Source organism: Salmo salar, chromosome ssa07 (assembly GCF_905237065.1).
Source record: "Salmo salar chromosome ssa07, Ssal_v3.1, whole genome shotgun sequence".
In the NCBI taxonomy this organism is placed as follows: Eukaryota; Metazoa; Chordata; class Actinopteri; order Salmoniformes; family Salmonidae; genus Salmo; species Salmo salar.
The window spans coordinates 55,937,259-55,957,927 of record NC_059448.1 but is presented as its reverse complement, the minus strand read 5'-3'; the positions used below and the strand labels follow the sequence as shown (position 1 = coordinate 55,957,927).

The 20,669-nt window shown below is 43.9% G+C and overlaps 1 protein-coding gene across 1 annotated transcript; it reads left to right on the top strand.

Moving 5' to 3' along the window:
- Positions 1-582: 582 nt before the first annotated feature.
- On the top strand, positions 583-20,098 carry LOC106609744 (transcription factor E2F7). Its single transcript, XM_014208732.2, has 13 exons — positions 583-821; positions 1,424-1,516; positions 2,395-2,685; positions 3,075-3,234; positions 3,930-4,178; positions 5,467-5,625; positions 7,498-7,635; positions 8,096-8,281; positions 9,147-9,234; positions 10,399-10,768; positions 15,967-16,168; positions 16,597-16,919; positions 17,996-20,098. Exons 2-13 carry the CDS (start codon positions 1,424-1,426, stop codon positions 18,149-18,151), a joined length of 2,415 nt encoding a protein of 804 aa, XP_014064207.2. The 5' UTR covers positions 583-821; the 3' UTR covers positions 18,152-20,098.
- The last annotated feature ends 571 nt before the right edge of the window (positions 20,099-20,669 follow it).

Sequence of the window (20,669 nt, the reverse complement as noted above, 5' to 3'; positions counted from 1 at the left end):
TTAAATATCCAATCCCATGTACCTGAAAAACATTTTTTTTTTGCAAATAAATCAAGAATATGAATTATATATTATTTTTGTAAACCTACATTTTTCAAAGTAAACCGTCCTGAAATATTGGGCGGGGATGATGTGATAACCGGCTCGAGGGACAGGGAAAGCCTGAGGGCGGGACCCTGGGTATTGGACTCCTCACGTTACAACTTTTCGCGCGGTGTCACAGGTAGAATGAGCGCCACCCACTCCTGTCCCATCTGTTTCCCTGAACCATGCAAGCTAATTAGAGGGAACCGCAGTGGGTCCATAGTCAATACATGCAACAACAAGGCCTCTGTGATTAAGGTTATTAATAGGGTTTCTAAGTGCGCGGCTATGCCACTCAAACACCATGAACAGCAGCAGTCAAACTGAACAGCACGACTCCCAGTGAAGACCGCGCGGACTGCCCCGCCAAGAAATCTTTAGAGGCGTGGTTGTTGCCCCTTGCCTATTGGATAAATCAATTGTACGCGTCACAACATCAGGATGCTGATTGGCTCGACTGAGTGAAACGCATGAGAGCGCCAGAAAAAAATGCTTTAGCGGGTGTTTTTGGTTGCAGCTATTCCTGTTCAGTAATGCAATTCCAACACAAGTAACTTTAGCGGGACAGGAGAAGCTTTACAGCTGGATATTAGAAGAAAGCCCGCTTATTTAAGAAATGAAAGTTATGTTGATTTGAGTTAAACAACGTACCACCAGTAAGTCTGTGCAATTGGAGATACTGTACGTTGGTATTGACAACTTTATCTTCTTACGTTACGTAGGAAACGCTGAAGAAGGTGAGTAAATAATAATCACTAACGTTAGCTAGCCTAGCTACAGTAAGTTAGATGACAGCCAGCAGGTAAATAATGTAGCTAGGTATTTATGTATTAAGTAAATAGACAAATATGTTTTGTTTATTGATTAACAATGTATATACTATTTGTCTTGCAACCTGTTAGCTTTTAGCTAGCTAAGTGTCACGTTGAATGGATCAGTATTAATACTCAATTTGCCCCAAGAAAATACTTCCCAAGATTGCATCCTTTTTTGCAAAGTGTTTCCATTGTGTACTATAGCTACAATGTAGCTATTTATTGTGTATTCGTCTTGCCATCAGGACTTTTACAGTAGCAATATTCAGTATTGAACGTGTCAGAATTATATGTGATAGTAGATTGTTAGCTAGCTAGAGTCATCAGCTAACGTTAGGTGGGCTAAGGTCTTTGCGCCAAAATCTTCTGACCACTGGTATCTTATGGCCCTGTAATAGATCGATCTATTTGCTGCATTTGGCTATAGCAAAGTAGTGACTGAAATATAACTGTATGAAACTAAATAATGACCTTTCTGCACAGTTCATAGACAAATGAATATGTTCTGGCTAATTGTTTTTCAGATGGAAGTTGAATGTCTAGCTTTGAGAGATCTCACAAGTCCAAAGAAGAGCAAAGTAGACATGGAGGAAGTTGGAGGCAGAAATGATCAGAAGGTATGTTTTGATTCCAAGTCAAATGAACCCTTCAATTCCTTATTATTTATTATTCCTTATTGAAGAGACACTCAGAAACAATCTTCAGAGTCAATTCCTCCTTTCGTGAATTTGTAGCACCATTATATGACATGCCTGGAGTGTCTTGAAATAAGATTCTTTCTCACATTAACTAAATCGATCAATCAAATTGATTTATAAATCCCTTTTTTACATCAGCCGATGTCACAAAGTGCTGTACAGAAACCCAGCCTAAAACCCCAAACAGTAAGCAATGTAGATGTAGAAGCACGGTGGCTAGGAAAAACTCCCTAGGCCAGAACCTAGGAAGAAACCTAGAGAGGAACCAGACTCTGATGGGTGGCCAGTCGTCTTCTGGCTGTGCCGGGTGGAGATTCTAACAGTACATGGCCAAGATGTTCATAGATGACCAGCAGGGTCAGATAATAATAATCACAGTGGTTGTTGAGGGTGCAACAGGTCAGCACCTCAGGATTAAATGTCAGTTGGCTTTTCATAGCCAATCATTCAGAGTTAGAGACAGCAGGTGCGGTAGAGAGAGAGTCCAAAACAGCAGGTCTGGGACAGGTAGCACGTCCAGTGAACAGGTCAGGGTTCCATAGCCGCAGGCATAACAGTTGAAAGTGGAGCAGCAGCATGACCAGGTGGACTGGGGACAGCAAGGAGTCATCAGGCCAGGTAGCCCTGAGGCATGGTCCTAGGGCTGTGTGTGTGTAATAAACGATAATTAAAAAGTAAAAACCGTAGATAGTTATGCTTACGTTATTTATAATAAGTAGATCCGCCTACAAATGCACCACATTTCATATCACTCCGCCCCACTTAATCAAAGTTCATAACATTGTGCTCCTTCACAGGAGAACAGATGTGTAGAGCGAAGAAGAACCACCCCTCACAAGATGGACACCACTGCCACCATGCTGCTGTATGGCAGTAAGCCTCCTACCCCGGAACACCTCCATAGCACCCCTGTTAAGCCTTCTGAGCGGGGGGCACCTCCCCATGCGGACCCCTGGACCCCCACTGCCAACCTCAGGATGCTCATCAGTGCTGCCAGCCCTGACATCCGCGACAGAGAGATGAAGAAGGTGCTGTTTAGGCCCATTGAGAATGAGAGAGCAGTGGAGGAGGTGGATGGCCCGTGCCAGGTACCCTTTGACCACTCACCAACTGCACCCCAAATGGCACCCTGGCTCTGGTCAACACTAGTCAACTGTATAGGGAATAGGATGCCATTTAGGACACTGTCACTGACCTATACTGAATTGATGGTGATGGCCGCCTTTGGGCAAGCATTTAGTATTGTGTTATGGGTAATTTGTATGGATTGAGGTTAGCAAAGGTTATGCCAGAAACTGCTGGTAGGATATGTTATCTTGAATATACAGTGACATTATCATCCTACTGTTGGATTTTATTATCATCTTCTAACTAATGGATTTATAGATGCTGGAATCTTAAAAGTATCATGCTGTAGTAAATTCTTACAATTCTAGACTCAATTACTTTCTTGACAATGCTTTGACTCTCTGATCAGTTTGATGTGGTGGACGAGGAGGAGGAAGAGGGGGAAAGGAAGCCCAGCAGGAAGCAGAAGAGCCTGGGCCTGCTGTGCCAGAAGTTCCTGGCCCTGTATCCGGACTATCCAACCTCTGACACCATCGGTATCTCATTGGATGAGGTGTCTACCAGCCTGGGTAAGAGCCAATGAATCCAGAGAGGGAGATTACAGCTACACCTGGGTCATGTTCATCAGGGCAAGCGATGTAAAATGTTTTGCAAATGTTTCAACAGTCCCTCTCTGTTTCAGTCCGTTAAATAATAAATGCCATTTAGCAGACGCTTTTATCTGAAGCAACTTAGTCATGCGTGATGACATTATACATATGGGCAGTACCGAGAATCGATCCCACTACCCTTGTGTTATAAGCATCATGCTCTCCCAACAGCTACAAATGACCCGCTGTCTTCCGTTTTATGACTAATGAACACGACCCGGCTCAGGGAGGCTGCCATAATTGGTAACCGCACAGAAAGGAAGACAATAATGGAAATAGCTCATAAAACGGATATTACATTAGCTATGTGAAATATCACGCACTATTGGATTTTGGAAACGGTTGCTATGGATACCTTCACGCAGAGCCCTCGTATCCCACTGTACCTTCCAGAATAGCACCAGGTTGTAGTATAAACCAAGCCATGTCTGAGACTATGAGGAAAGTCAAGATGCAGCCAGACATGATCTACTGCATCATTAAATCCTGTTGAGGTAACTTAGTTAGAGCTTTGTTAGTTAGAGCTTTGTTCTATAATCAGCTCACATAACAGAACACTGAAATCATGTTGCTGACCCCAGTCTGACCTGTCCCCGGTGTCTGTCTGTCTTTAGGGGTGGAGCGGCGGCGGATCTACGACATCGTAAACGTCCTGGAGTCTCTGATGATCGTGGGGCGCGTGGCTAAGAACCAGTACGTGTGGTACGGGCGGCGGCGCCTGGGGTCCACCCTGGCCGAGCTGCAGGGGATGGGCAGGCAGCAGCGCTACCACCTGCACATGGAGCAGGCCGGGGAGGGCGGTCACAGAGAGGGAGCCACCACACACACCCCAGAGGAGGGAGGGGAAGGAGACTCCAGCTGTGGTGAGAGCAGAGTAGGGGGAAATTGCCCCTAGACGCTGACCTTGGGTTAGTTTTACGTTGTCCTAAAGGGACAATCTGCGATTGCTACATCAGGGGCGGCTGATGGACACAGGGTTGAATTATAATTTGGGATGTGTGACTGAAGCTAGAAGTTTGGTGTCAATTATGCATGTATGTCAATGGGAGATTTGGAGTGCCTTCAATGATCCGTGTGCAACTCAAGTTTGGATTTGTTTGGATGGTTAAGGTTAGGATTGGGGGGGGAGCTTCTCACAACAGGTAATGGATCACTTCTACCATGTGTCGTTATTAGACAAACAGTCTGGTTAATTAACTTCAGCGGGTGTTTGGAGATTACTAGTTAATATGTGCCACATCAGAAGCTCAGCCGCCAAGCTTCGCTTCTGTCGCCATTCCTCTGCTGTCATCTCCCAGTTGTATTAGTGATCCATCACATTGACGAGGAGCGCTTGGTCATCACACACATTAACACAAAGAATCCCATCAGCCTTGATAAACCTGTGAGGCCCTGCCCCCTACCCTCGTCTCCATGACGATGAGGAATGCTTTCACTGCCTTGGGCTTAAAGGCAAATTATTAAAAACATTTATTTAACTAGGCAAGTTAGTTAAGAACAAATTATTATTTACAATGACGCCAAACCCTAACCCGGACGACGCTGGGCTGTGTGTTTCAACGTGGCTAACTAGGTAGCTGCATGTAGCTAGCTAACAGAATCCAAAGCTACTGTTCCCTAGAGAGGCAGTGGTTGCCATGGATCTGGCGTCCCCTCCTGCAGAACACTAGGCCTGCCACTTCCCGTCATAACGTGTCCCTTTGGTGTCACCCCAGGGAGAGGAGGGCAAGAGTCACTTTCTCTCACTGAATAAGGAATGTTGTCGTTCGTATTATGGTTCTGTTTGACAAGACCAGCTGTTTGACAGGTAACTCAGGTCTTGAATCAAATTTCCATCGTTCTCTGTAACATGGACCATAAAGTATTATTATTATTATTATTATAGGAGGAGCGTGTGACATGCTGTAGGTCAGATTCAAACCCATGCTGACACTGGTATGTAACTGCTGTCGGGAGCACTAGGCACTAGACCATACAAGCCACTGCAACGTCCTATTCATTAGTGCACACCATCGCAAAACGTTTTGCAACGGAAAAGCGAAAACAAGTTCAGGTAGTTCCCTACCTGTTTCTGTCCATTTTCTTCCGTTTGCCACTTAGTGAATAGGACCCAGTATTCCCTTTAGCTTTGTTCTGCTTGTCTGTTTGCAGCGGCCGCCAGCACGAGGAAAGACAAGTCCCTACGCATCATGAGTCAGAAGTTTGTCATGCTCTTCCTGGTGTCCAGGACCCAGACGGTCACTCTGGACGTGGCCGCCAAAATCCTCATCGAGGAAAGCCAGGACCCCGCCAGCCACAGCAAGTACAAAAGTAAGCATCCTATTTACCTACATAGTGCACGACTTTTGACCAGAGCTCATAGGGATCTTGAGGGTTTTGCCGTGCAGTCAAAGAGCCTCTGACACAACATTAAGTCCAGGTAGCCCCTACCTGGTTCAGTCAGTTTCTTCCCTTTGATTTTATTTTATTTGCATCTCTTTTAGTCCCCATTTGGACTAATCTTCCAAGAGTCCTTAAACATTAAAATACAATTTATATACGAACACATTTTCACATATAACACACTATTACAAACATACATAATATACTAACATAATGAACCAATAAATACTCAATCTAAAAAATATTGATTCTTCATCTACTGTAATCCCACAACATTTCTGTGTATTATATTTAAATCGTTTTAAAATAATGTTTCAATTTATATATTGAAAGGTTTCTAGTTTGCTCAGTTAATTTATTCCATTTCTTTATTGCTCTAAATCGAAATGTTCTTTTGCCTATTTCTCTTTTCTGTCTGGATAACGCATAGATGGTGGACAATCTATTCCTAGTATTTACAGAATGTCTGTCTCTTACCAACTGATTACCGTTGTGAATAGAACTTGGCCGTTTTAAATGATGTATATTATGAAATAAAATAAGCATGTTTATTTCAATTATCTTGTCGATTGATGACCAACCAAGAACATTGCGTATGACTGCAACAGAAGAACCATATCTCCATCGTAAAACAATCCTTGCTGCTTTGTTCTGTGCATTCTGCAGCCTCCTAACTTCACTTGGTGATGCATTTCCCCAGACCACAGAACAGTAGTTCACCTGACTCTCAATTAATGCTTGTGTTATTTTCTTAAATTTTTTTCCTGCTAAATATTTAGCTATCCTTCTGATTATGCATGCTGTTTTAATATTTTTTTTACATAGATGAGTTATTTGAGACGACCATGATAAGCAGTTGTCTAGCTGCACTCCTAGTAGTTTGGTTTCTGCCACTTCTTCAATTTGTACTCCTCCCATACTTAATTGTATCCCATGCTGTTTTGGCCTTTTCCTAGTGGAATAGACCAACATAACTTTGGTTTTCTTGGTGTTTAAAACAAGTTTGTTCTGGCAAACCCACTCCCTGATATTCTCCAAATCTCCTTGTAAAGCTTGCTGTACCTGTTGAACCGATTGTCTTGCTGCATAAATTGTAGTATCATCTGCAAATATAGTAGCTTGATGTTCAGTTAATGTATATATTAAATAAAGAAGTGGCCCAAGGCAGCTGCCCTGAGGTATTCCACAGTTTAACACGAGGGGAAGAAAATGAACCATTGATATAGGTGGACTGTTTCCTGTCAGTTAGATATGACTGTACCCAATTCAATGCTACCTCCTTAAAACCATAATGCATTCATTTTGTACATTTATTTCATGTTCCACTAAATCAAATGCTACACTGAAATCTAAAAATAGTACACCCACAAACTTGCCATTATCCATAGCATTGAGCCACTGGTCAGTCATGTCAACCAATGCAGTGGTAGTGGAATGGTTTTTGCGATAAGCATGCTGATTGGCTGTAATCAGATCATTATTTTCCATGTTCTCCCATATTTGTCTACTCACAATACCCTCCAATATCTTACTGAGTGTAGGCCCCTTTGGGGCCTAATGATCACAACCCAGCCACCAAATAGCTGCAGGTTGAGTTTCCCCTAGTACAGGCCTAGGATCAACTTCCCCTCTAATAATCTTAACCTTAAACATTAGTGGGGAAGATGCAAAACTGACCCAAGATCAGCGTCTAGGGGCAACGTCACTGTACACCACAGATACCCCCAGATATCCCTCCCATTGGCCTTTTTACTGTGGTGTTAGATCAAAATGATTCATCTGATTAGAATCTGTCTTCAGCTAAGGTTCGGCGGCTGTATGACATCGCCAACGTCCTGACGAGTCTGGGATTGATCAAGAAGGTCCACGTCCGGGAGGAGAGGGGGAGGAAGCCTGCGTTCAAATGGATCGGCCCGGCAGACTTCCACAGCAGCCGTGGTAAGATTGAATTGAAATGATTTGGGTAGTGAATAATACAGCCAGATGTGGATCCCCAGAGGACAGCACTTAAAAGCATTCATTAAAACACCTTTCACAGTGGTCCTCGGTGGTAAAACAAATAACATCACTCCCATATTGGTTCAGAAGGGCATCAGCTCAGTACTTCATAGGGAGACTATCTATTAAACAATATTACAGTAAATGGAAATGGATTCATTATACATTTATAATGGAACTCTCTTCACTACTACTAAAACTAATCATTAACCTGTCTACTGACCAAGACTGGGATGAATTTCTCCTAGGCACAGATCTAGGATCAGCTTCCTCTCCTCCTATCCTAGCCTTAACTATTATTGTGGAAAATTTTAAACTGACCCAAGATCAGTGTCTAGGGGAAACTTCACCCTACTCCTACTGACACACAGAACTCACTGACCACTCTGTTTTTCAACAGAGGACTCTGAGGCTGTGGCGGCCATCGCTCTTCCGGAGGCCATCGCTCTTCCGGAGGCCATCGCTCTTCCGGGCGGCAGGAAACAGAAGCTGGCACGCCATGCCTCCTTCAGTGTGGTGCCCACCTCCGTGGCCAGCCAACGCCGCGTCAACTCGGCGCCCAGCAGCCCACGCAGAGAGGTCACGGGTAAGGAGTCAGGACAGACAGCTCACATCACAACTGGTTCCCAATGACTCAGTGGGTTAGAGCACATAGCTGTCAACTGTCAACCAACTACTAATCTGTTGATATACTAGGGTTACAGGTAGGGTTCAGACTTAGGATAAGGTTAGGGTTACAGGTAGGGTTCAGACTTAGGATAAGGTTAGGGTTACAGGTAGGGTTCAGACTTAGGATAAGGTTAGGGTTACAGGTCGGGTTCAGACTTAGGATAAGGTTAGGGTTACAGGTAGGGTTCAGACTTAGGATAAGGTTAGGGTTACAGGTCGGGTTCAGACTTAGGATAAGGTTAGGGTTACAGGTAGGGTTCAGACTTAGGATAAGGTTAGGGTTACAGGTAGGGTTCAGACTTAGGATAAGGTTAGGGTTACAGGTAGGGTTCAGACTTAGGATAAGGTTAGGGTTACAGGTAGGGTTCAGACTTAGGATAAGGTTAGGGTTACAGGTCGGGTTCAGACTTAGGATAAGGTTAGGGTTACAGGTAGGGTTCAGACTTAGGATAAGGTTAGGGTTACAGGTAGGGTTCAGACTTAGGATAAGGTTAGGGTTACAGGTAGGGTTCAGACTTAGGATAAGGTTAGGGTTACAGGTAGGGTTCAGACTTAGGATAAGGTTAGGGTTACAGGTCGGGTTCAGACTTAGGATAAGGTTAGGGTTACAGGTCGGGTTCAGACTTAGGATAAGGTTAGGGTTACAGGTAGGGTTCAGACTTAGGATAAGGTTAGGGTTACACCTAGTTAGCTGAACATCTACCAACCGTCTATTTGGGACCATTCAAATAAAGTAATACTTATAAATGTAATTAACTCACGTCTCCCTCGGTTCTGTCCAGGTCTGCTTCCCCAGTCAGTGGACTATTCCAGAAGGTGTGTGAGCAACAGCGCGGTGTGCCGGCTGCAGTTTGGAACCACTGTTACAGGGTAAGTAGAACACACACGGAAGGAGGCTCGCTCACACACACACACCAAACCCCCCAGGCTGCTACAAATCCTGTTCCTAATCACGCCATCACTTTTCATACGCCATCCAGTGGTAATAACCTTAGATTTACTGCAAACAATCTTCAACTTCTGTGTTGCATTTCATGATCTATTACACTGATGGCCAGCCTGTTGCCAAGGACTAGCTTGTTGGTTGAATGTAATGACACATCAGGTCCACTGGTATACTACAGGGCTGCCATGTGAATAAAATACTTTTAACCAGAGACCTATGGGAGCCCTATGTGCCCTGGTCAAAAGTAGTGCACTATATAGTGAATAGGGGGCCATTTGAGACACGTCCTATGTGGTGATTTAGTTGGAGCTCAGGAACAGGAAACTGGGCCCTTAGAGGAAGTGATGCGTGCAAATGACCAGCCCCAGAGGCTCCGACTTGGAGTTGTTAATAGGCCTGGCTGAAACTCTCCGCAAACTGTTATTGGTCCACGTCTCACAGTTCATTTCATTTCTAAAAGGTGGTTTTCGTAATGGTTCGCTTTCTGTTTTTACTCTTACCCTGGTGTTTGTTTAGGCTGGGGTTGACATGTTTTACATGAGTTGGCTGCAGTGTCTCCTGGTCCTCTCGGTTTCTGACCATTTCTACTAGGGATGTGGTGGCTATTTCACCGGTGGCCAAGCCACAGCCGTCTCAAGGCTGTTGCTGCTCTAAGTGTTTTTGGAGTGGGGGTGGAGGAGGGGAGGAGACGAGTAAAGATTGCTGGTTCCAAACTGCTGAGAGGGAGGGCTTTGTTGTTGTATTTTTTACAATTGAAATCTTGTCTGGCTAATAATGCACCGTCACCACTGTCTTGTGTTTCTGGCAAAAATATCATTTAAGGATTTTACTACTATATGTTTCTACATTCTAATGTCCTGTCTTTTTTTATAAACAGTATAATGCAGGGGTGTGAAACTCAGTTCTTCGAGGAACATGTCCGATTAAGACCTAGAGAGTTCCTAACTAATTCATATCATTCATTGGAGCGAAGACCTGCAGATACTCGGCCCCTCCAGGAAATGAATTTGACAGCCCTGCTACAGAGCATTTGCTTGGAGAGAATGACAGAAACATATGTCTAAGTTGGTTCCTCTCTGTCTTTGCAGTGTCTCCCACCCCAGCGGCAGACTTCAGAGCCCCACCCACAGTGACGGCAAGTCCCTGCTCTGCTCCCCGGGCCTAGCCCCCCTGGCCGTGCCCGTCCACCCAGAGGGTTCATACGTGGGACCCCTGTCCCCACAACCCCCAGCATTCTCCCCCCATCCCCACCACATGGCCTATCTACCCAGCCTGTCCCAGGCCTCGGTGGTCATGCTGTACGGAGGTCCGGCGGCGCAGGATGGGCTTGACCGCTTGACCACGGAAGTTCAAAGGTCACAGGGGTCAGGGTCCAGAGAGAGCATCCTGGGGAAGAGGAAGAAGGATGAAGGGGTGGAAGAGAAGAGGGAGTCGCCTGAGACGGAGCTATCTGAAAAGGTGAGTTTGTGGAGAAAGCGTGAAATCCACAGATGTACTGTGGATCTCTGATTGACAATAAGCCTGACACGCTTCAGGTAGTCGTTGTCCATGTTTCCACACTGTACCTAGGATCAACTCTGACCTTAGATCACTGTAGATCATCCTCCTGCTAGACCAATCACAGTAATGTATGATCCATATTTAAAGGGGAAGTTCAGTGTTTTACTACATAACGATAGAGGGTTCCTCACCCTGAAAGTTGTGAAAAACTAAACTTCCCCTTTTAATTAGAAGCGTGGTGATTTGACAACCGACAAGACAGGTCAGGGAGAGCGACGCTTCATACTGTAATGTCTCAGGCCTAGATTCAATCAGATCAAGCGTTAACGGGCGATAGTGGACACCCTCATAGCTGATGTTTTGGCGGTGTCGGAGGTGGAACTGCGACACCGCGTCCCACTCACGTTAAAGTTCAGAAGGAGAAAGTGTAGGCTACATCGACATAATGACGAGTTCTATCAGTGTTCAATCTTGTAAACGAGGCTGCATGGGATTCTCATAATGCGACTCCGTGCAGCCAATGGCAATGTCCACTTTAGGTATAGTGATGTGAGCTGCTTGTGGATTTGACAGCTCTAACGCAGTTCCACCTCAGACACCGCCAAAACAATCTCTATGCCAATGTCACATAAAGCAGATCTGATTGAATAGAACCCTCAGTCTTAATAACACACTGGTTTCCAAGGTGACCAGTACACTCTTTATGCATTGTTAATAATGAGCTTCCCAATGATGCCCTTTTGTTATTTATAAGAGTGACTCACACACTGATACGACTGCTGGGAAGTCACACACACACAGAACTGCCTGTCTGCCTGGACACTCCAGTTAGACCCACTAACGATCACAGTACATAACCTTGTCCTCTGTTGGTTTCATTCAACATGTGTACTGGAAGTATCTGTGTTGCTTCCTATATGGCACCCTATTTGCTATATAGTGCACTACTTTAGACCAGGGTATTTAGGGAATAGGGTGCCACTTGGGACTTAGTCCTGATCTTGTGAGGGGGGGGGGATTACCAAATAGTTTGTTCACGTTTGGTAATGTTTTCTCCAAGGAGGGGAGTTTCATTTTCCTCCACGTCTGTGTCCCAAATGACACCCTGTTCCCTATGGGCCGTGACCAAAAGTAGTGCACTATATAGGGAATGGGGTGCCATTTGAGAAGCAGCCCATGATTTTGTGAGGTTCATTACATGTGAAGGTGAAAGACATAACTCAGAAGAATGTGCTGTTTATGTTCAGAGATCTCTTCATAATGAAAAGAGGTTTCCTCCAAAGTTGCTTAGCAACATTATACTGATTGATTAGAGAATCGAGAGCTTCTGATGATGATATGAAGACATTGAAGTAGTAGAGGACATGATGATGATATGAAGACATTGAAGTAGTAGAGGACATGATGATATGAAGACATTGAAGTAGTAGAGGACAGTATGATGATATGAAGACATTGAAGTAGTAGAGGACATGATGATATGAGGACATTGAAGTAGTAGAGGACATGATGATGATATGAAGACATTGAAGTAGTAGAGGACATGATGATGATATGAAGACATTGAAGTAGTAGAGGACATGATGATATGAAGACATTGAAGTAGTAGAGGACATGATGATATGAAGACATTGAAGTAGTAGAGGACATTATGAAGACATTGAAGTAGTAGAGGACATGATGATATGAAGATATTGAAGTAGTAGAGGACATGATGATGATATGAAGACATTGAAGTAGTAGAGGACATTATGAAGACATTGAAGTAGTAGAGGACATTATGAAGACATTGAAGTAGTAGAGGACATGATGATGATATGAAGACATTGAAGTAGTAGAGGACATGATGATATGAAGACATTGAAGTAGTAGAGGACATGATGATATGAAGACATTGAAGTAGTAGAGGACATTATGATATGAAGACATTGAAGTAGTAGAGGACAGTATGAAGACATTGAAGTAGTAGAGGACAGTATGATGATATGAAGACATTAAAGTAGTAGAGGACATAATGATATGAAGACATTGAAGTAGTAGAGGACATGATGATGATATGAAGACATTGAAGTAGTAGAGGACATGATGATGATATGAAGACATTGAAGTAGTAGAGGACAGTATGATGATATGAAGACATTGAAGTAGTAGAGGACAGTATGAAGACATTGAAGTAGTAGAGGACATGATGATATGAAGACATTGAAGTAGTAGAGGACATGATGATATGAAGACATTGAAGTAGTAGAGGACATTATGATATGAAGACATTGAAGTAGTAGAGGACAGTATGAAGACATTGAAGTAGTAGAGGACAGTATGATGATATGAAGACATTGAAGTAGTAGAGGACATGATGATGATATGAAGACATTGAAGTAGTAGAGGACATGATGATGATATGAAGACATTGAAGTAGTAGAGGACATGATGATGATATGAAGACATTGAAGTAGTAGAGGACATGATGATATGAGGACATTGAAGTAGTAGAGGACATGATGATATGAAGACATTGAAGTAGTAGAGGACATGATGATATGAAGACATTGAAGTAGTAGAGGACATGATGATATGAAGATATTGAAGTAGTAGAGGACATGATGATATGAAGACATTGAAGTAGTAGAGGACAGTATTATGATATGAAGACATTGAAGTAGTAGAGAACATGATGATGATATGAAGACATTGAAGTAGTAGAGGACATGATGATGATATGAAGACATTGAAGTAGTAGAGGACAGTATTATGATATGAAGACATTGAAGTAGTAGAGGACATGATGATGATATGAAGACATTGAAGTAGTAGAGGACATGATGATGATATGAAGACATTGAAGTAGTAGAGGACAGTATGATGATATGAAGACATTGAAGTAGTAGAGGACAGTATGATGATATGAAGACATTGAAGTAGTAGAGGACAGTATGATGATATGAAGACATTGAAGTAGTAGAGGACAGTATGATGATATGAAGACATTGAAGTAGTAGAGGACATGATGATGATATGAAGACATTGAAGTAGTAGAGGACATGATGATATGAAGATATTGAAGTAGTAGAGGATATGATATGAAGACATTGACGTAGTAGAGGACAGTATGAAGACATTGTAGTAGAGGACAGTATGAAGACATTGTAGTAGAGGACATTATGAAGACATTGTTGTAGAGGACATTATGAAGACATTGAAGTAGTAGAGGACATTATGAAGACATTGAAGTAGTAGAGGACATTATGAAGACATTGAAGTAGTAGAGGACATTATGAAGACATTGAAGTAGTAGAGGACAGTATGAAGACATTGAAGTAGTAGAGGACAACATTATTTCAGTATATTTCATCATACATTCTGTGATTTAATTCAGAAAATGCAGAAAATCTTGTTAATGATTTCCGAAAGCGAAGCATTGAATTAAAATCTGAATCACGGCATGCTCACTGACTTGGATAAAAGTATTCCAAGTTGTAATTAAACAAAATGGCATTATCGTTTTGGTGATGTATGGGATATTTGTACAAAACCCCAGACTATTAATCTCAGCCTCTCACTTCTATTCAAATTGAGGAGCTAGAGAAGTCATGGTAGGTGTGCTCAAATCCACACAGTATTTCTTACCTACCAGAAGTCTAGTACATTCACCTGAAGCAGTCACAAAATCCTCTGCAGTGTAAGCATAGCATTTCACATTACTTATGCTTGAAAAATTAGCAAAACAGAGATATCATTTTTGTAGTTGAGCCATGCAATTTCATGGCTCATTATCTGAGAAGGAAATATGATCAAAGCTCATCGTAAATTAATTATGGGATGCACCAGGGAGCGCTGCAGCATTGGGCTGTGGGAGGGTCATATTAAAAACTGAAGAATAGGAGCTGATCGTGGACTACAGGAAAAGGCGGGCCGAACAGGCCCCCATTAAGTGGGTCAAGAGCTTCAAGTGCCTTGGTGTCCACATCACCAACAAACTATCATGGTCCGAACACACCAAGACAGTCGTGAAGAGGGCACAACAAAACCTTTTCCTCCTCAGGAGACTGAAAAGATTTGGCATGGGTCCCCAGATCCTCAAAAGGTTCTACAGCTGCACCATCAAGAGCATCCTGACCGGTTGCATCACCGCCTGGTATGGCAACTGCTCAGCACCATCAAGAGCATCCTGACCGGTTGCATCACCGCCTGGTATGGCAACTGCTCCGCATCTGACCGTAAGGCGCTACAGAGGGTAGTGCGAACGGCCCAGTACATCACTGGGGCCAAGCTTCCTGCCATCCAGAACCTATATACTAGGTGGTGTCAGAGGAAAGCCCCAAAAATTGTCAGAGACTCCAGTCACCCAAGTCATAGACTGTTTTCTCTGCTACCGCACGGCAAGCGGTACCGGAGAGCCAAGTCTAGGACCAAAAGGCTCCTTAACAGCTTCTACCCCCAAGCCATAAGACTGCTCAACAATTAATCAAATGGCCACAGGACTATTTACATTGACCCCCCTTTGTACACTGCTGCTACTTGCTGTTTGTTATCTATGCATAGTCACTTCACCCCCACCTACATGTACAAATTACCTCGACTAACCTGTACCCCCGGACATTAACTAGGGAACCGGGACCTCCTGTATATAGCCTCGTTATTGTTATTTTATTCTTCTTCTTGGACTGCACTGTTGATTAAGGGCTTGTAAGTAAGCATTTCACAGTAAGGTCTACACTTGTTGTACTCGACGCATGTGACAAATAAAGTTTGATTTGATCTTCCTTTTCACAGGCATCAGGCTCCAGGGGGAAGTTTCCCTACACTCTTAGAAAAAAAGGTGCCATCTAGAACCTTATAGGGTTCTGCGGGCTATACCCGTACAGAGAGTTCTACCGGGAACAAAAAAGGGCTGTAACGCGAACCAAAAAGGGTCATACCGGGAACCAAAAAGGGTCATACTGGGAACCAAAAAGGGTTCTCCTATGGGGACAGCTGAAGAACCCTTTTGGAACCCTTTTTTCTAAGAGTGTAGGTACATTTCTAGGATCAGCTTCCCCTCCCTCAATCCTAACCTTAATTATTAGTGGGGAAAATACAAAACTGACCCAAGATCAGCGTCTAGGGGAAACTTCACCCTACTCCTCTCAACATGTCCCTTGTTTTTCTTTTCCTAGAGGAGTGTGGAGGGAAGGAGTATGGAGGGAAACAGCTTGCAGATGACCACCAGCCCAAGGACCAGCTCCCTAGAGCACCCAGGGGGACTAGCCAGGGAAGAGGCCCCATTGAGAGTCCTCAGAGACGGGGAGGTGGGCAGACAGAGCCCCCACAACAACCTGGTCCAGCCTTCACACTACCTCTATGTGCCTAACTCTGCAGGTATGCTATGTTAAAAACAACTCGGTGCCAGTCAGTCAGTGTTGCAGTGTTGCTCAGTTAATGTCTCTCATTATCCACACTGCCATCATTTTTTTTGTATGTGTGTCTGAAACATGACCTTCGACTCTGTGCCAGGATGGATATTGGACTGTACAGGTAGTGCTGATAGACTTGTTGTAAGGTCTACTTAGGACCAGTGTCCTTAACGTAGTGACCTCAGTCCCATGTAGGGATTTGTAGTCTTTCAAGGATAAAAGCATTGTGAGTGATGATCACACCTATTTTTCTAGAGGTTCTTGTGATTTTTGGCTGCACCTCGTCTCCTGTTGGTTGAAGTGATGTCCACTCCCCCTCCTAGTGCACTAAATAGGGAATAGGGTGCCATTTTTCACAGATGACTCATCCTCACTCGCCCCTCTCCCCTCCAGGTCTCAACTTCCTCCTCTCTGCTGGTCAGACGACAGGCGGCCTGACTCTACCTGCTGGCACCCTGCCCTATGTCCTCGTGTCCTCCTCCACCCTCTCCCCCTACCCGCGCATGGCCAACAGGGGCGATGCCAATCTCAATTTCAACATGTCCGCCATGATGTCCCCCGCCTGCTTCGTGGTGGGATCCGCCGGGCCCTACGCAGTGGCCCCGGAGTTCAATGGGGTGGCAGTGGCCCCGGCCCTCTCCTGTCCAGAGCAGCACAGGCTGTTCTCCAGTCCAGAGTCCAGGCCGCCTCTGACCTTCATCCAGACAGAGACACAGGTGAGACAGGCAGGAAGACAGACAGGCAGGCAGGCAGGAAGACAGGCAGGCAGGCAGGAAGACAGGCAGGCAGGAAGACAGGCAGGCAGGAAGACAGGCAGGCAGGAAGACAGGCAGGCAGGAAGACAGGCAGGCAGGAAGACAGACAGGCAGGAAGACAGACAGACAGACAGTGCCTTAACCACTTGACATGGATCAGATTATAGTTGGAAAGCAGTTAAATCCAGTCACATGATGTATGAACTTTTGTGTAGCAGACAAACACTGGAAATGCCACCGTCAAACTCCATTTATCATGTTTAACTACTCCACAGTAGTTCAGCTTTTGTTTGTTTTAAAAAGATTATCCCCGAAAATGAAAATATAGCTTTTTCCACCTCGGTAGAGTTCATGAATCATTTGGTCGTTAAAAGACAATTAAACTCCCCAACATAGCTCTGATGACGTCGTCGCTCTGATGACGTCGTCGCTCTGTGCCTCGAGAAGACACTTCTCAGACTCCGGGTGCATCCCAACTTGGACTCTATTCCCTATAGCTATAACTCACTACTTTTGACCAGAGCCCATAGGACTTTTGTCTAAAGTAGTGCATTTTGTAGGGAATAGGGTACCATTTGGGACACAGACTCCCTCGTTAGACTTTCGGCGCCAAATGAAGGGACATTATTAATGATTGGACGAGCCGACGTGTACATCCGTAACAAATGAATCAGCCATGTACACGGTCTCCCATTCCTGCTATGCACTCCCTCTCCTAACATTGATGGAATGAAGACTGATACAAGTGGTCCGTTTCCAAATTGAGGTTGTTCTCTTGCTCTGCTTAGAAATGCATCGCTGTGTTTCGCAGTGGCCCCGTTCAAGCTGAAATGTATCCTTGTTGTTTCTTAGAATTTAATTGAGTGGTATTTTATAAGGCTGGTATTTGGAAGAGGGGTGAGGGGTAGATGGAATACTGTCACAGTGATACTCTACTGCCAGAGTTGATTATTCATCTGGAGTGAGATGCTCGGCAGATGCAGCGTTCCTTAAACTGTGTGGTTTCAGGGCCTCCCTCTCTTGTCTCTCCTCCACAGACACCACAGACTCCCAAGGAGGCGACAGCTGGCGGTGGCTCCAAGGCCTTCTTCCAGACGCCGGGGACCCTGGGAACGGCCACCACAAACCCCGTGGTCCGCCGACGAGGCTCCGCCCAGAGGAGGCTGGACATCGGCCAACCACTGACCAATTAGAAGTCTGGGGACCTTTAGAGTGGGCGTGGCTGTTAGTTATAACCTGAAAGGCTGCCTATTGGCCCGAGAGGAATGGACAAATGTTGCTCTCCGGCTAAACGTGCTCTGACTGCGCTAGCTTTGGCTTTACTCCCCACGCACTGACTCTCAGGGTATCTTTTCTGTATGACCTAACTGTTGCTTTCATACCACTGGTGCTTCGCCTTATTACTAGTGAATGAATGCTAGTCTATACGATACCTCCTTTAAGTGCCTCATCATGTAGGGTGAAGTTGCCCCTAGACTGATTTTGGGCCAGTTTGCATTTTACCCCACTAATGGTTAAGGTTAGGATTGGGGGAAGCTGATCGTAGGGGAAACTTCACCCTCGAGTTCCTCATGATTGGACTGTAGGACACCGATAACTATCAGAGGACTCAGGGAAGCAGTGTTGTCTTTTGTTTTAGTGCCCTCCTGTGGTGGGAGTTACATACCACTCATATTTATTTTTGTAGTCCATCTTCCATAGAAAGATTGAGCTACCTTGGTAATCGCTCCACCCATGACTTTATTATATCCCAACGTTATTTATATATTAGCTAATATATCTGTTGAGTATTGGGACTGTTGAGTTACAATTCTGATGATGTTACTCTACTTTTAGCACTAAGAATCTACGTCTGATTTTTGAGAGTTTCGCTGGCTCCGTAGGGATTCGGTAAAAACGGTATCCGTAGGAAAAGGGAAAACAGTTGATCATAGGTGAATGATATCTGTGGAAAGGTTTCCCATGATGACATTTCAGAAACTGGTGTTGGTAATAAGTCACGATGTGGAAGAGATATCGATACGTTTACGGCTTCTCGGTTGCACTTCTAGCGTGTAACTGACCTGGCTCTAAGAGGTTTAAAAAACACTGGTTTTCACTGTGCAAATTAGGTCTTAACTTAAAGGAAACTTCACCCAAAAACTATCTTTTGCTATGTGTTTCATTAGTCCATTGTTGATGTAGTCCAAAAATGTTTTGGGTGGAGTTTTCCTTTAAGCAGTCACAGCAACACATTGGTGAGCTTAAGGCCTACAAAATGGCTGCCAGGGTTTTTGGTACAAAGACTGGCATCTTGGCCACTCCAAAGGGTTATGTATTTTTACAACACTAATGTGGTTTACAGGTTTCCAGTTGTTGGGCTTTAAGGATGACACCAAATACCAGCATAGCTCTCTGTCAATGTGCTTACGCCACCGCATGCAAGGTGAAAACGAAATGTGAAATGATTTGATGATGTTACGAGATACTTGAATTACTTAGTTATCCAGGGGTATATACTGGAGACTAGAGTGAAATATCGAAGTACTGTTTTTAATGCATTAAATGACGTGCATTAGAGTTTGGCCTCTGGAATATTTTGGGGGGGAGTAATTGAGGAAAAGTTACATTACACCAAAGGGTGCTGATCATCTACTTGAACTGTAGAACACAGGAGGTTGGTGGCACCTTAATTAAAGAGGACGGGCTCATGGTAATAACTGGAGTGGAATCAGTGGAATGGTATCAAATACAGCACACATGGTTTCCAGGTGTTTGATACCATTCCATTTGCTCTGTTCTGGTCATTATTATGAGCCGTCCTCCCCTCAGCAGCCTCCACTGCTGTAGATGTTGTTCATGTACAGAAATATTTCTTTTTTTTAAACCAGTAATTATTTTTGTATATTGTATTCATATGTTTTTAATTATTACTTCAAAACCTTGAAATGTTTAATTTAATGCTGCTTCTTATCATTAAATAATAATTGCACTGCTAGTTTCTGTAGTTATCCGTCCGCTGCTTTGTAGGAAACCTTTTGTAACATTACAACACATTGTTATTTTCACGGTGCTTACTACTAGCTGTATGTATGTTATGGGACAAAACAGTTTCTTTCTCTAGACATCCACAACCTTTGTAATAAAAAAGTGAAAATGTCCAGCTGCGTTTTGTGTTGTCTTCATAGAAATGCAAGTGATATGAGCAACTCGTTGTATTTCTCACAAATAGATTTTGCACAGGTAAATCTAGTGTTGTACATCTAGCTCTGAGAAATGACACTTCTTTTTGTCAAATTACAACATATTTAGCCACAGGTTGTTGTACTACACAATATAGTGAATAAGGCACTGGCACTTGGCTGCCATTGAAGGAACTGACCAATAGATGGCAGTAGATCACTCATAAAGAAACGGTGTGCTCCCATATATAAAGGCCCTGAATGAACACTTGCATTCTTCCTTTCTCTGAAGTATTCACTAGTCTGACATGGACATGCCTGGACTGGTCATCTATCAGATCACGTTAATTATTCTAACAGGGCCAACGACCTCTCTAAATCCAATCAAAGCTGTCATAATAGAGGTCAGAGGTCAGGCAAACACATCCTGTCAGTGTGACTGCAGACCAATCCGGTATTTTATTACAGGTGTAATAAACCTGGTGGGTTGCTGCCCATAGGTTCGGTTCGGGCTTAGGCCTTGTACGTATTTACGACATCATAAACATCT